This window comes from Myodes glareolus, chromosome 5 (genome assembly GCF_982192425.1).
Source record: "Myodes glareolus chromosome 5, mMyoGla1.1, whole genome shotgun sequence".
NCBI classification, from domain to species: domain Eukaryota; kingdom Metazoa; phylum Chordata; class Mammalia; order Rodentia; family Cricetidae; genus Myodes; species Myodes glareolus.
In genome coordinates, this window is record NC_142030.1 from 12,186,975 (window position 1) to 12,199,146 (window position 12,172).

Genomic DNA, 12,172 nt, shown 5'->3' on the forward strand with positions numbered 1-12,172 from the left:
GTCATTCATGGCTTTGCTGGGAATTAGATAGATCCATCTTAAAGAAATTCAGTGGCAGATGGAAATAAGAAAGACATTTCGCTCCACAAGGAATCCCAGAGTAGGCTGTGAACTGTGGGAGGAGTCAAAATTTGGGGTAGAATGAGTCAGAGGTTGGGGTGGGAGGAGTCAAAGCTGGGAGTGGAGAATTGAAGGCAGCATTGCAGGTTGTTTACTTCTACTGTGATGGTAGCAGTAGATTTCACTTTGGGAGCATCTGAAGCTAGGAAATACAGTCATTCGGTCAGCAGATAGTCACATGGAGTGTCTGTATTAATGAAGTCATTCTCAAACTTTTTTTCTCATGGTCCCTTTACACAATGGAAAGGGGTTGTTTCATGTGTAATAGCTGAAATGTACCATATTGATATTGAACCTTAGAAAAGTTACTTAACTAGGTAATAATAATAATAATAACAACAACAACAACAGCAACAACAACAACAACAATATCCAGGTGGTGGTGATGCACATTTTTAATCTCAACACTCAGGAGGCAAAGACAGGTGGAGCTCTGTAAGTTCAAGGCCAGCCTTGTTTTCAGAGTGTGTTCCAGTACGTACAGCCAGGGCTACATAAAGAAATCCTATCTCAAAGTAAGAAAACGGATGGATGGATGGATGGATGGATGGATGGATGGATGGATGGGAGGGTGGATGGACAAATGGACGGACAGACAGACAAATAGATAGATAGATAATAGTAAACCAAGTCTGAGCTGCAGAACAAGGTCTCTGCAAGCTCAAATAAGTTGGTGAGATCCTCTCTCAAAAGTTTTAGAAAGACAGTCTTTAATAAGTCTGTTGGAATACTTGCTTCATATGTGTGAGTCTGTTCAATCTTCAATATGGAAAATAGGTATTTATAATAAGTCCCTTATATAATAATAAAGGTTACATTTTTATGAAGAATACTTTAACAATGCAGCTTGTGGTGTGTGTACTCCTGTTCTTTTCTTGTGGGTCTCTCTGATGTGTGCTCATCAGAACAGAACAGGGTTTTGATTGGAGACAGTGTATTGTGTTACAGTCTGTTTGAAGTAAACAAAGAAAATTTGTCCTTCCATAGATACATATTTGGACCCGCACAGACCTCATGAAAGGGTCTCGGGAACTCTCTGTGGTCTTCAGGCCACACTGTGAACCACTGTGCTTTAGAGCAATGAAACATGAATAGTGGGCTCTGTTTGTTCACCAAATGTTTATTTAAAAGGTTACCATGGGCCAACAAATGAGAAATTAATGGATCTGGTAGGGATAAAGAGTTCAGAAGTTGAGGCTGAGTTTGGAATTTCTTTTGCAAGCTTGGTGTTGTATGTTTGGGTGGGCAGGGTACCAGTGGTGTGAGGTAATAGTCACACTGTGGGAAGGTGGTGATCTGAAGGATTACAAGCCTGTCCTTCTAGAAATTGAAAAGCTAGAGTGTCAGCTGGTATCTCAGAGAGAAAACAGTGTTTCTAGCACAAGAAGGTACTGGTGCCGTGTTGGTGTCGCTTGGCCTGGAGGCTTGGGGACAAGGACTGCTGTCAGAGAGTCCATCAAGCAGTCCTCCAGGGACTCTTCCCGGCCACTGAGTATGTCTTCTGGAGCACAGAGACCCTGAGGTGCAGGTTCAGTGTCCCCACCTGTGTGACATCAGGCTGTCTTACCCTCCTGGGAGTCTTCACGGAGGAGCGCTCAGTCAGGCCTCGGCGCATGTGCGTGTTTGTGTGTGTGTGTGTGTGTGTGTGTGGTTGGGGGGGGCTTACATTACACAGCTTTCTTTCTGATCCTTCTCTATTGATTTTTCCTTATTTTTTTTTTTCAGGCCATCCAGACCTTTCAAGTTCCCGAGAAGGTAGAGTAATTTAAATCATCCTGTTTGCTAATAAACTTCTCTGCAGTTTCTATTTCTCTTCTTTCTCTACATTTTGTTCTTTCCCCCTTCTTCATTCACATTTTATGAAGGAAAAATACATTTCATTTCTCATACATCAACTGCTTTCAGAACCCAATAAATATCTAGAAAAGTACTTTTCAAACAGAGAAGATTTTCTTACCCTTTAAATTCCCTCAGGGTCTGCATTCATATTTGCCTAGCTATTTTGCATTCTTTCCTATTCAAGTTGGCTTTTCTATCCTTTTTGTTGGCAGGAGGGGCCAGGGTCACGTGCACCTCCATTATCTTATTTGTTGAATAACAGTGTCTACCATTCTGCCAACTAGTGTGACTTGAATTAATGGTAGTTTATTTCAAATGCATTAGATGTTTTTCTTTTAAAAAAATGTAACTGTATTAAGATGAAAGTGTTCATTTATGTGGAATTTTTTAATTATACATATGTATATGTATATATGTTTATGTGTAGGTATATGTATATGTCTGGGGGTATGTGCACATGAGAGTGGGTGCCTGTGGAGGCCAATGGTATCAGATTTGAAACTAGCAACAAGCAATTGTGAGACTCTTGATGCAAGTGGTGGAAATAGGTCTATAGCCATTTCACTATTAACTGCCGAACCCCAGGAACCCTCAGATAGAACTCTTGAAAATAAAGCAAAGACGCTGTCCTGTGCTCTTAGACAGTGTGGCTGTAGGTACAGTGTCGTCACACTTAAACTTGAAGTGACTTGTGAGGTTCAGCTGCCACAGAAGCTCAGGTAGAAAAGAATCCATCCTTCCCAGTGGGAGCATTCACTGGCTAGAGCAGCGGTTCTCAACCTGTGGGTCAGGAGCCCTTTGGGAGCTGAACAACCCTTTCACAAGGGTCCTATATCAGATAATCCTGCATATCAGAAATTTACATTATCGTTCATAACAGTAGCAAACTTACAGTCATGAAATAGAAATGAAATAATTTTACTGTTGGGGGCCACCACAATATGAGGAACTGAATTAAAGGGTTGTAGCATTGAGAAGGTTGAGAACCACTGGTCTAAAGCAAAATTCAGTCTCCCAAGGGGAGCACTCACTGTCTAAATAATATTTAGACAGTGTCTAAATAATAATAAATAAAATTCTCGTTAGCAGACTTTCCTGTTTGAAGTAGCCTAAGATTTTGTTTAAAAAAAATAAGATATAAATTACATTTAGCCTTCTTAGGTGATACGAGGACCTGGGCCCAGGGCCCAGCATTTGTTAAACAGGAGCTCTCTTGAGCTGAGCAGCATCTGCATTTTAACCATTTGGGGGTTGGTGGGAGGGGGAGGCGGGGGCTTCTTTTCTGTGGGATATGGAGGCTGGAATCCAGTGTCAGCTCCCTTCCTCTGTCCCTCTCCACCTCAGTTTACCGGCCCTGGACCTTGCTATTCCAACCAGGAAGCAGTTCCCAGGCTCTGCCTGTTTCAGTCCCCAGTGCTGAGGGTCCAGGCTCAGCCTTTATGCTTGCACCAGAAGCACTTTATCCACTGAGCCAGCGCCCCAGGCCAAGTTTTAACCAGGTTAAAGAGCACCATTTTGTGACCACACACACACACACACACTTTCACCTTATAAAACTGAAATGCTGTACAATAACTTTGCCCTCATTTCTTTTTGTCATAGTTTTGGCAACCACAGCTCTCCTTTTTTGTCTCTATAAATTTGGCTGCTCTAGGTATCTCATTTGAGGACAGTCATCATCTCTTGTCACTCTGAGTGACTCATTCCATTTAATCTGATGTCCTCCAGGCCACTCATATTTTAGCACGTGTCATAAGTTCCTTTGCTTTCAAGACCTAATCGTATTCTGTTTTGCTGTATGTAAATGCCATACTTTTCTAGTTCTTCCACTTTTGCCCCTTCCTGAAAGAGAGAGACAGAGACATGGGGAAAGATATACAAATAAACATGCCCTATTAACAAAAAAAAATCTCACTTTTCTGGAAATAATGATTTTTCTCAGCAGACTACAATTTTAACATTTTGAAAAGATTTGGGTTATCCTCTGTTACCAAATTGATTTTTTAAAGAATCTTAATTTTTTTCTTTTTAGCATATCTACCTATAAATATAACTTACTCCAAAAAGCCTTTTCTTATTTTCCAGTTCACACCTCACCTGGAAATAACCTCTTCTTTTTCGTTGGCCAAGCATCAGTTCTGTTCTTCTAGAACCACGCTTTTGCCTGCTTTCGTAGATATCCGTACCTGTCTGATTTTCTGCACTTAGCTGTAAATCCCTCGAGCACAGAGCTTTCTGCCAGTCTTTGCTTTACCACAATGCCTTGCATCCTACTATTGATGTACTGTTAGATGAATCTGTAACCTCACACAAAGGAAAGAGGTTTATCCTGTTTGTGTGTGTGAATTTTTTCAAATCTGAGTTGTTCTTCCCATTAGGTTAACAACTGATGCCACTAGAAATGCCTGCCCTTAAGAAAAATTGTGAGGATTTTAGGGGAAAGCAATAAGCTGGGGGGAAGAAGATTGCTTTAGAAAAGAAGAACACAAGATCTTAAAATTTGCTCAGATCTATAAGTTGGAAACCATTTAGTTGATTTGGGCAGTGCCAAAATCAGGAGAGGAAAGGCTACTGGGGATTGGTCAGGAAAGGGGCATCTAGTCAAGTCATACCCTTTCAGGGAGGCTTGGGCAGGTTTCTCAGCGGCTACAAAGGGTAAGCCAGGAGAGAAGCCAATGATTGACTGTGGAGCTTCCTGTGACGCCCGTGACCTGAGCGTAAGGTGCTTCTGTAAGACACTTCACAGTCCACTTCCAGAGTAATCCGGGCAGTAAGGTTGAGCTTCTGTAAGAATATTCAGGGGACTTCCAATTAGATACCAGTCTAGTACACAGTGCCATCCTCACCAGGGAGCCAGGCTGCCCACTCACTCAGAGTCATGGTACATGGAAACGTTTAAGAAACCCTGTTTCTAAGAGGATCTGAGAGCCAACCAAGAGATGACATGAACTTGATACAGTGGTGGCTAGGACAGAGCTTCAGGCCCTCTCCTCAGGGAGAGCTCTCTTTCTGGGTCTCTCCCTCCTAATCCATAAGTTACAGAGGAAGAAGCATTCACAGTTGTGCTGAATTCTAGCCAAACATCTCCCAGTTAAGCAGGTGGGTGCAGGATAAGTGTTACCTGGTGTGCAGGGCGGCTTGTGTAAAAGACCAGTCCTTTTAAAAACTGTTTTAATGCACATATGGTTCACTTTTCAAAAAAAAAATAATGTGTACATGCTTTAGTGTTGGTCAGAAGTGAAATGTTATAGGAGTGTCTGTTGTGTATTTTATAGGCAATCTTAAATATCTTTTACTCCTCCCACTTTTATAGGTTTTTTTAACCGTGATATTGTAACCGTTGTCTGGATTTCATCTCGCACATGGGCCGAGTTGGCACTAGGAACGGAAGTCCTGCCGCAGTCGGTGCTGTTCAGGAGACGCATTGTCTAAACGGCTGTGCATCTCCCCACAGCACTGAGCAAGCTCAGATGGCAGTGCTGAACAGTTGTCTCTAGGAGAGGCCAGCGTGGGAAGCATCTGCTATATGCAGAAGGAGTTGTGATATAGTGAGGTTAAATGTGTGTAGAAGAATGCGTGAAAGAACTAACCATAAAGCGTCCACATGGCGCTGGTCCACGTATGCAACATGTGGCAGGACTGCGGAATCAAAACCAAATGTTTTCAAAGGCAAGGAAAACAATTATTGAAAGAGAGTTTTAGAGTTTCTGTGTATATATGCATATTTCTCGAGAACACAAAGCAAAAAGTCCTTCTAGATAAATTAAGCTACAGATGAAAACTAAGCAATGCAGGGCCACTGTCCTCTCTTGATAACATGTTTGTAAGAAGGAACAACTTCTGGTTCATGTGAGAAGAGCGGATCCCTCTAGAATGCAATGAGTAAGTGCTTAGGTCCGGAGCATCCACGTTTCACAGGCTGGTATTTTCAGGTCTCGTGTAAAGTGCCCTTTCTAAAGAATGGAGTGATGGATGGAATGGCTCAGGGGTGCTCCTCAGACAAAACAGTGATCTCCTCACTGTGTAGTGGAGGATGTTTGCAGGGGGCGGGTGGTCACTCGGAAGACGTTGGGGTTCATGGGTTCCCATCACATCCTTAGTCATCCATCCCTAAAGGCAGCTCTAGCTCACCTAACACAATGTTCATGTAATAGTCTTAAATCCAGAATATGCAATCAGACAAATAATGATCAACTCAGTGTCCCGTGGTCTGTGTGATTTTGCAGAGAGAAACTTAGAGTTTCTCTAAGAAAGAAGCGGCTAGGACTTTCTTTCTTTCTGAAACAGGATCTCACTATGTAACTCTGGCTGACCTGGAACTCAAATATGCTAACTAACCTGGTCTTCAGCTCGCAGAGATCGACCTGCCTCTGCCTTCCAATTGCTGAGGTTAAGGTTTGGCAAAGGTAGCTGGAGAGACAGCTGTGGGCACTGGGAACAAAGCTCTTGTCTTTGGGGTGTGAGCAGCTGAGCCATGTCTCCAGCCGTAGACATTTTATAGTGTGAATCTGAAGAAGAATCTGGCAAGTTTACTGCTTCCTTGTGTCTTTAGTTTCACGTGTGTTTGAAGAGACAGATGGAAGCACAGGAGTTAAAGCCAGACTCTAGACCCAGATTACCTAAGGCTTTGTGATTAACTAATTCCTTAGCCTGTCTGGGTGGATATAAGAATGACGTAGGTGTCTGTGGAAGGCACACAAGCCACTAACACTGCAGTGAGTGCAGACCGTTATTCATGTAAAGTCATTTTAAAAGAACAAGCAGTGGGAAATGCCATGGCAAGCTCCTTAAGGCATAACTCTACTGTGACTTAATTCTTTCACTGGAGTGATAATTTGAAGTAAATATGTCCGTGGAGTCCATTCTGAGAACTTCACAGTCAGCACTGAGTGTGGAGATTGAAGGGCTGTCTGTCCAGCAGTACTTCCTGGCATGTAAACCCCAGCTTTGTTTGTAATCGCTAGCATGTCCTCAAAGAAATACCTCATATACTTAATAAAGAAGTCTCTTTCACATGAACCAGAACTGGGCATCACAGTCACCAGGTGAACCACTGCTTTTTAGAATTCCAGAGAAAAGTAGTCACACCCTGGGTGTTTTGGGGGTTTTCTTCTTCTAATAAAGATTGGAACAACTAGACGCTCCCAGATACCCTCTGACACTTAGAAAAATTTCGGTCTCACAAGGTTCTGACAGTTCATACCTGTCCCTTGGTCATCCCTGTCAGAGTGAGGATAGCAAGCACAGTGCAGGAGGGGCACAGAAAATGGCTCTCACGGCCAGAGGTGGTGTGTGTGTGTGAAGCAGGCCTATGGCAGAGGTAGTCATGGAGGATGAGGCTAGAGCCAGCCTGGAGGGGCTGGAGTGCCAAGGGGTGGTAGGACCCTGGGGTAGCGTTCTGCTAGTCAATAAAAATTAATTGGGCCCCTCCTACAAACTCCTGTTCTAGGTACTGATACCACACTGACCAGAGAAAATTTCTCTGCTCTTGGAAGCTCACAGTCCACTGAAAATCTTCATTAGATATTTCTAGGAAGGAAGTGGCTCTGGGGAGTATAACTGGGGTGTGTTCTGGACTGCACTACATGTACCTGTTCATAGACTTTTTCCCTTTAAAAGAGATGATTAAAAGTATGGAGGAAGAAAATAAGAACAGAAACAGCAGTTCTGACTCTACAAGATGGAGCCTCCATTTTTTATTTTGTTTTCTTCTTTAGTCTGCTTCTTCCCAGGCATCCATACAAATCCAAACTGTTATTTGTCATATAGCCTGCCTAGACTAGCCCAGTAGCCTGTGGCCACTAACCAGTGCTACTTTATCAGAGAAATGAAGGGACAGTGATCTTGACATTGTCTGCATGGGCGTATGTAAATACTTCTAATTATATTGGTAGATATCCGAGCTGGACTAAGACATGGGATCTAACACTGCTCTTGTATGCAGCCTTACCTCCACACTGCTCCTCAGAGGTCTTCTCTGCTCGCTTTGTGCCTTGTAGTTATGCAGCGCTGCTAGCCGACTGGCCTGTGGTGGTCCTGGGCATGTGCACTCTGCTCATCGTGGTCTGTGCCCTGGTGGGAGTCTTAGTCCCGGAGCTTCCCGACTTCTCTGATCCGCTGCTGGTAAGGAGAACGTGACCTGTCCTAGACCTCAAACCATCTCCCCAAATTAAGTACTTAAATGTGGGGTACATTCTGTTAACAGCTCTTTCTTTCTCTGTTTCTGAGATACAGTCTTACACGGTAGCTCCTTGAACTTTTCATCCTCCCGCCTCAGCCTTGTGAGTGCTGGGATTACAGGTCTGAGCTACTACGCCCAGCTCCCCATTTCTCTAAAAGCCTATCGCAGTCAGCCCCCAGTAACCATGTAACAAGTAAAGAGGTGTTATCAGCCAGGTGTGGTGGCTGTGCACGCCTTTAATCGCAACAGAGGCAGAGGCAGGTGGATCTCTGTAAGTTGGAGGCCAGCCTGGTCTACAGAGGGGCTTCCAAGATAATTAGGTATGTTATACAGAGAAGCCCTGTCTCGGAAGCAAAAACAAAAAAACAAAAACCCAAACAGATGTGTTGTTATACTCCTAGGTAAGGCCAAGGAACTTGCTCACGCTCAGGCTCAAGATGTCCCCACATCTCTGTCCCCATGTTAATCAAGGATTAAATAATTAACATATTGAATACTGTCCATACTCTTGGGAGTATTTTCATAAAGATTTTAATACTGTGCATCTCTCCCCACCTCCCAGAAGTAAAGACATTTTCATGTAACAGGATCTGTTAAGTAAATGTTCCTCTGGGGTGGAATAATGAGAAAAATATGATCAAGGATATGATATACTCTTAGTAAAACACTGTGAAAATGTATAGCATAATTTAATTGGGCCATAATTTTTACAGGTTAGAATTAAGCACTTGCTAAATACTTGGGCACAGGTAACTGATATGCTTTTCCCATTTCCAAGGCATGTCTATGGCTTTGTCGTAGCAAAGAGGTGAGTGTTACCTGAAAGGCAGTGTGTTAGCACAGGTCTCCTCTGTAGTCATCAGGAATGCCTGTGTTTCCTGTTGAAAACTCTGTGTCGCTTTCATATTGCTTTCCTCAGTCGTTGACATAATTGTAATTAGTGGGAAATAGAATACACTAATAGGAACATGTAATGTTTTGTCTTAGGGTTTTGAACCAAGAGGGACTGCAATAGGCCAAAGGCTGGTCACATGGAATAACATGATGAAAAATACAGGATACAAAGCAACATTAGCAAATTATCCTTATAAGTACGCAGAAGAGCAAGCCAAAAGGTAATCATGTACTTTTTATGACTTTTAAATATAGTGTTACTTAATGAATCCTTCTTACTGCCTGAGCAAAAAGGCTAGATTAAAACACAAGGCTCAGTTCCTTTGCCATTAAGTTTAACTTGTCATTAAAATGTCTTGGCTGTACTAAGATGAAAAGTGAGGATTTTCTTCTTTTCACATGGAAAAACTAACATTGCTCACATGAATCCTTCCAGCTTGGTACTGGATGCTAAATGGATTGGAGCCTTAGAGTTGGAGTGTTAGACTCTGCCTGTCTCTTTGAAATAGCCAGAACTTTATCAAAAATCAGATTGTTTTTCGCTTTCAGCCACCGGGATGACAGATGGTCAGACGATCATCATGAAAGAGAAAGAAGAGAGGTAGATTGGAACTTCCAGAAAGACAGCTTTTTCTGCGACGTTCCAGGTGAGTGAGGTCTGGACGGACCAAGTCCTTGGCAACTTCCTGGGGGCAAGTGGAGTGAGATGAAACCCAGCAGCTTCCCAGGTTCTGTAGTCACAGCGATGTCAGCTATATAACCTACTTTCCTGCTAGGGTGGTCATCCACAAGCCGGAATTTATCTACGATTCAAAATTAAGGAAAGGGTTCCATTCAAATAGAAAGAAGAGATTAATAAAATTTTTTGCTTTGCCTGAACTGAAAGTCATGTCAAATCCTTTTCCCTGTTTATTTCTGGATCAGTTAACAAGTACATACTTTTATTCAGTCCTGAAATAGTCTATTAGTCAAAACAATTTTATAGCTTTGTTTAAGTAAAAGCAAACATACTAAGAACTCTCCACATGCCAAGTGTTGTGGTGCATGCCTGCAGACCCAGCTACTCTGAGGCTGAGGCAGGAGAATCACTTGAGTCCAGGAATTCTTAGCTGTAGTATTCAGGTGCTACTGACTGTAGTACCCTATGCTGTTCAGGTGTCCGCACTAAGTTTTTATCAATATGGTGACCTCCCAGAGGGGCGGAGTGGCCCAGATCAGAAAGAACCATGCTCCGTCACTTAATAGTGGAAACAGAAAGGTGAACAGAGTGTGATGTGTAGAGGTGCAGAGCTTGGAAGTGGGTCAGGCTGGCTGAAAAGGACATGTGGGCGTGGTGCTGTGGCTAGAACCCTGAACCACCTCTTTTCTCTGAAGAAGCTGCAGCAGAATGTGGCTTCACAGAATTGAGCCCCAGGCATTGCAAGAATCCAGATTTCAATGTGGAACCACAGGTTCAAATTTTAGCAGCCAACTCACTAGAGAAATTCAATTACACGTAAAGTCGACTTCTTATGTGGCAGCTGCAGGGGCAAACGTACAGGAGATAGCAAGGAACTGCAGATGACATGTTAGGTGTTCCGTGGTCAGAGTGCTTAAGAATGAGGATTAAGGGTCATAGTTTCTGACTGAGCAAATATTAATAGTACAATAGTTTTGATTTCAATTTGTTGAACCATCCCCCCTTATGTATTTCCCTGCCTAACTAGATACCAGAGGACCCGCCTAGATCCTGTTATCTCAGATAGAGGGGGAGAGGAGGAGATTCAGATTTTATACTAATTCTAGGAAGCAATGCAAGTTCAAACATTTTCTGCCTCTTAAAACACAGATTGGGAAAACTGAATGTTTGGGCTGTTGTTTGTTTGTTTTGTTTCTCTTTCAAAGTATTATTATAATTGCTTAATCAGCACTTGTTAATGTCTTACTAAGAACAGTGAGTTCAGGAAGTTCCCAGTAGTCCACACCAATGGTTGTCTTCTGAGCAGTAAGTTCTGGCTTGTCTAAAACCCTCAAGGGCTCGGTGGGAATGAAATACTTGTTTTCATGGGGCCGATTGTGTACTCGAACTCAGTCTACATAAGACAACAGCTATGTGGTGAGCACGCATGTTTGCTGAGGACAGCTGAATGATCATGAATAAAAGCACTTGTAACGATGGTTTGCCAATGATGTTGTTAATGCAGTTAGACGTTTAGATAATGTAAAATTTAATGTACTTTGTTCACTTTGATACATACTAAACCTTTTTAATAACCCAGGCAGAAGCAGTCCCATGGAATACCTGCTTTCCGTTTCAGTCTTGCTATTATTTGACAGCGATCTTGTCACTGGTTACAAATGAGGAAGTAGTCGCAGAGAGGTTAGCAGCTGCTTGCATGAGGTCCCACGGGTGAGAAGTGGCAGGGTCTAACTTCAGGCTTTGAGTGAAAGTGGCACTGTTGCACACCCATGCCCCCCAATACACACACAGACACACACAGACACACACACACAGAGACACACACAACAGAGACACACACAGACACACACACAGACACACACACACACAGACACACACACACAGACACACACACACACACAGACACACACACACACACATTTTCTCTGGGACTTTATCAAAGGAAAGAATTCCCTCCTGATAACAGATTGTCTGTGCAGCTTCTCATTTGAATTGTTTCTGCATTCTGATTCTTATCAAATAAATAATCTATAAACATTTGTCTTTCTCTCTCTTTGTCCGACCAGGTAATGGATACTCCAGAGTAGTGTTTGCTTCAGCAGGAGGGGAGACACTGTGGAATTTACCTGCAATTAAGTCAATGTGTGATGTGGATAATTCCAGGGTATGTAAAACATAGCTGAAATCTGTTCCGCATAATAAAGTTGTTATGAAAACTTCTGCTGCTGCCCTGGTGTCTGACCGATGAAATGCCTGCAAGGCTTACCACCCAAAGCAAGCCCCAGCAGGCAGGCTTCACTCTCCGGATCCCGGCATCAAAGTGCCCTGTGTTTTCCCATCTTTAGAACATGCTGCCTTCTTTAATAAAGAACTCTCCTCCTTTGCCACTCACATCCTCTCAGCTTGATGGTCTTCTGTTAATTCACAACAGTTCTTTTCATGACAATGGTTCAGTCTGT

At 42.9% G+C, this 12,172-nt stretch overlaps 1 protein-coding gene across 3 annotated transcripts in view; it reads left to right on the top strand.

Moving 5' to 3' along the window:
- Disp1 (dispatched RND transporter family member 1) overlaps positions 1-12,172 on the top strand; it is a 150,104-nt gene that overhangs the window by 127,551 nt on the left and 10,381 nt on the right. For all 3 annotated transcript variants that reach the window (XM_048439537.3, XM_085687591.2, XM_048439538.3), the window contains 5 exons: positions 1,846-1,875; positions 7,959-8,082; positions 9,128-9,255; positions 9,584-9,681; positions 11,780-11,877. In XM_048439537.3, the coding sequence (XP_048295494.3) occupies positions 1,846-1,875; positions 7,959-8,082; positions 9,128-9,255; positions 9,584-9,681; positions 11,780-11,877 (478 nt within the window). The remainder of the gene's footprint in view (positions 1-1,845; positions 1,876-7,958; positions 8,083-9,127; positions 9,256-9,583; positions 9,682-11,779; positions 11,878-12,172) is intronic.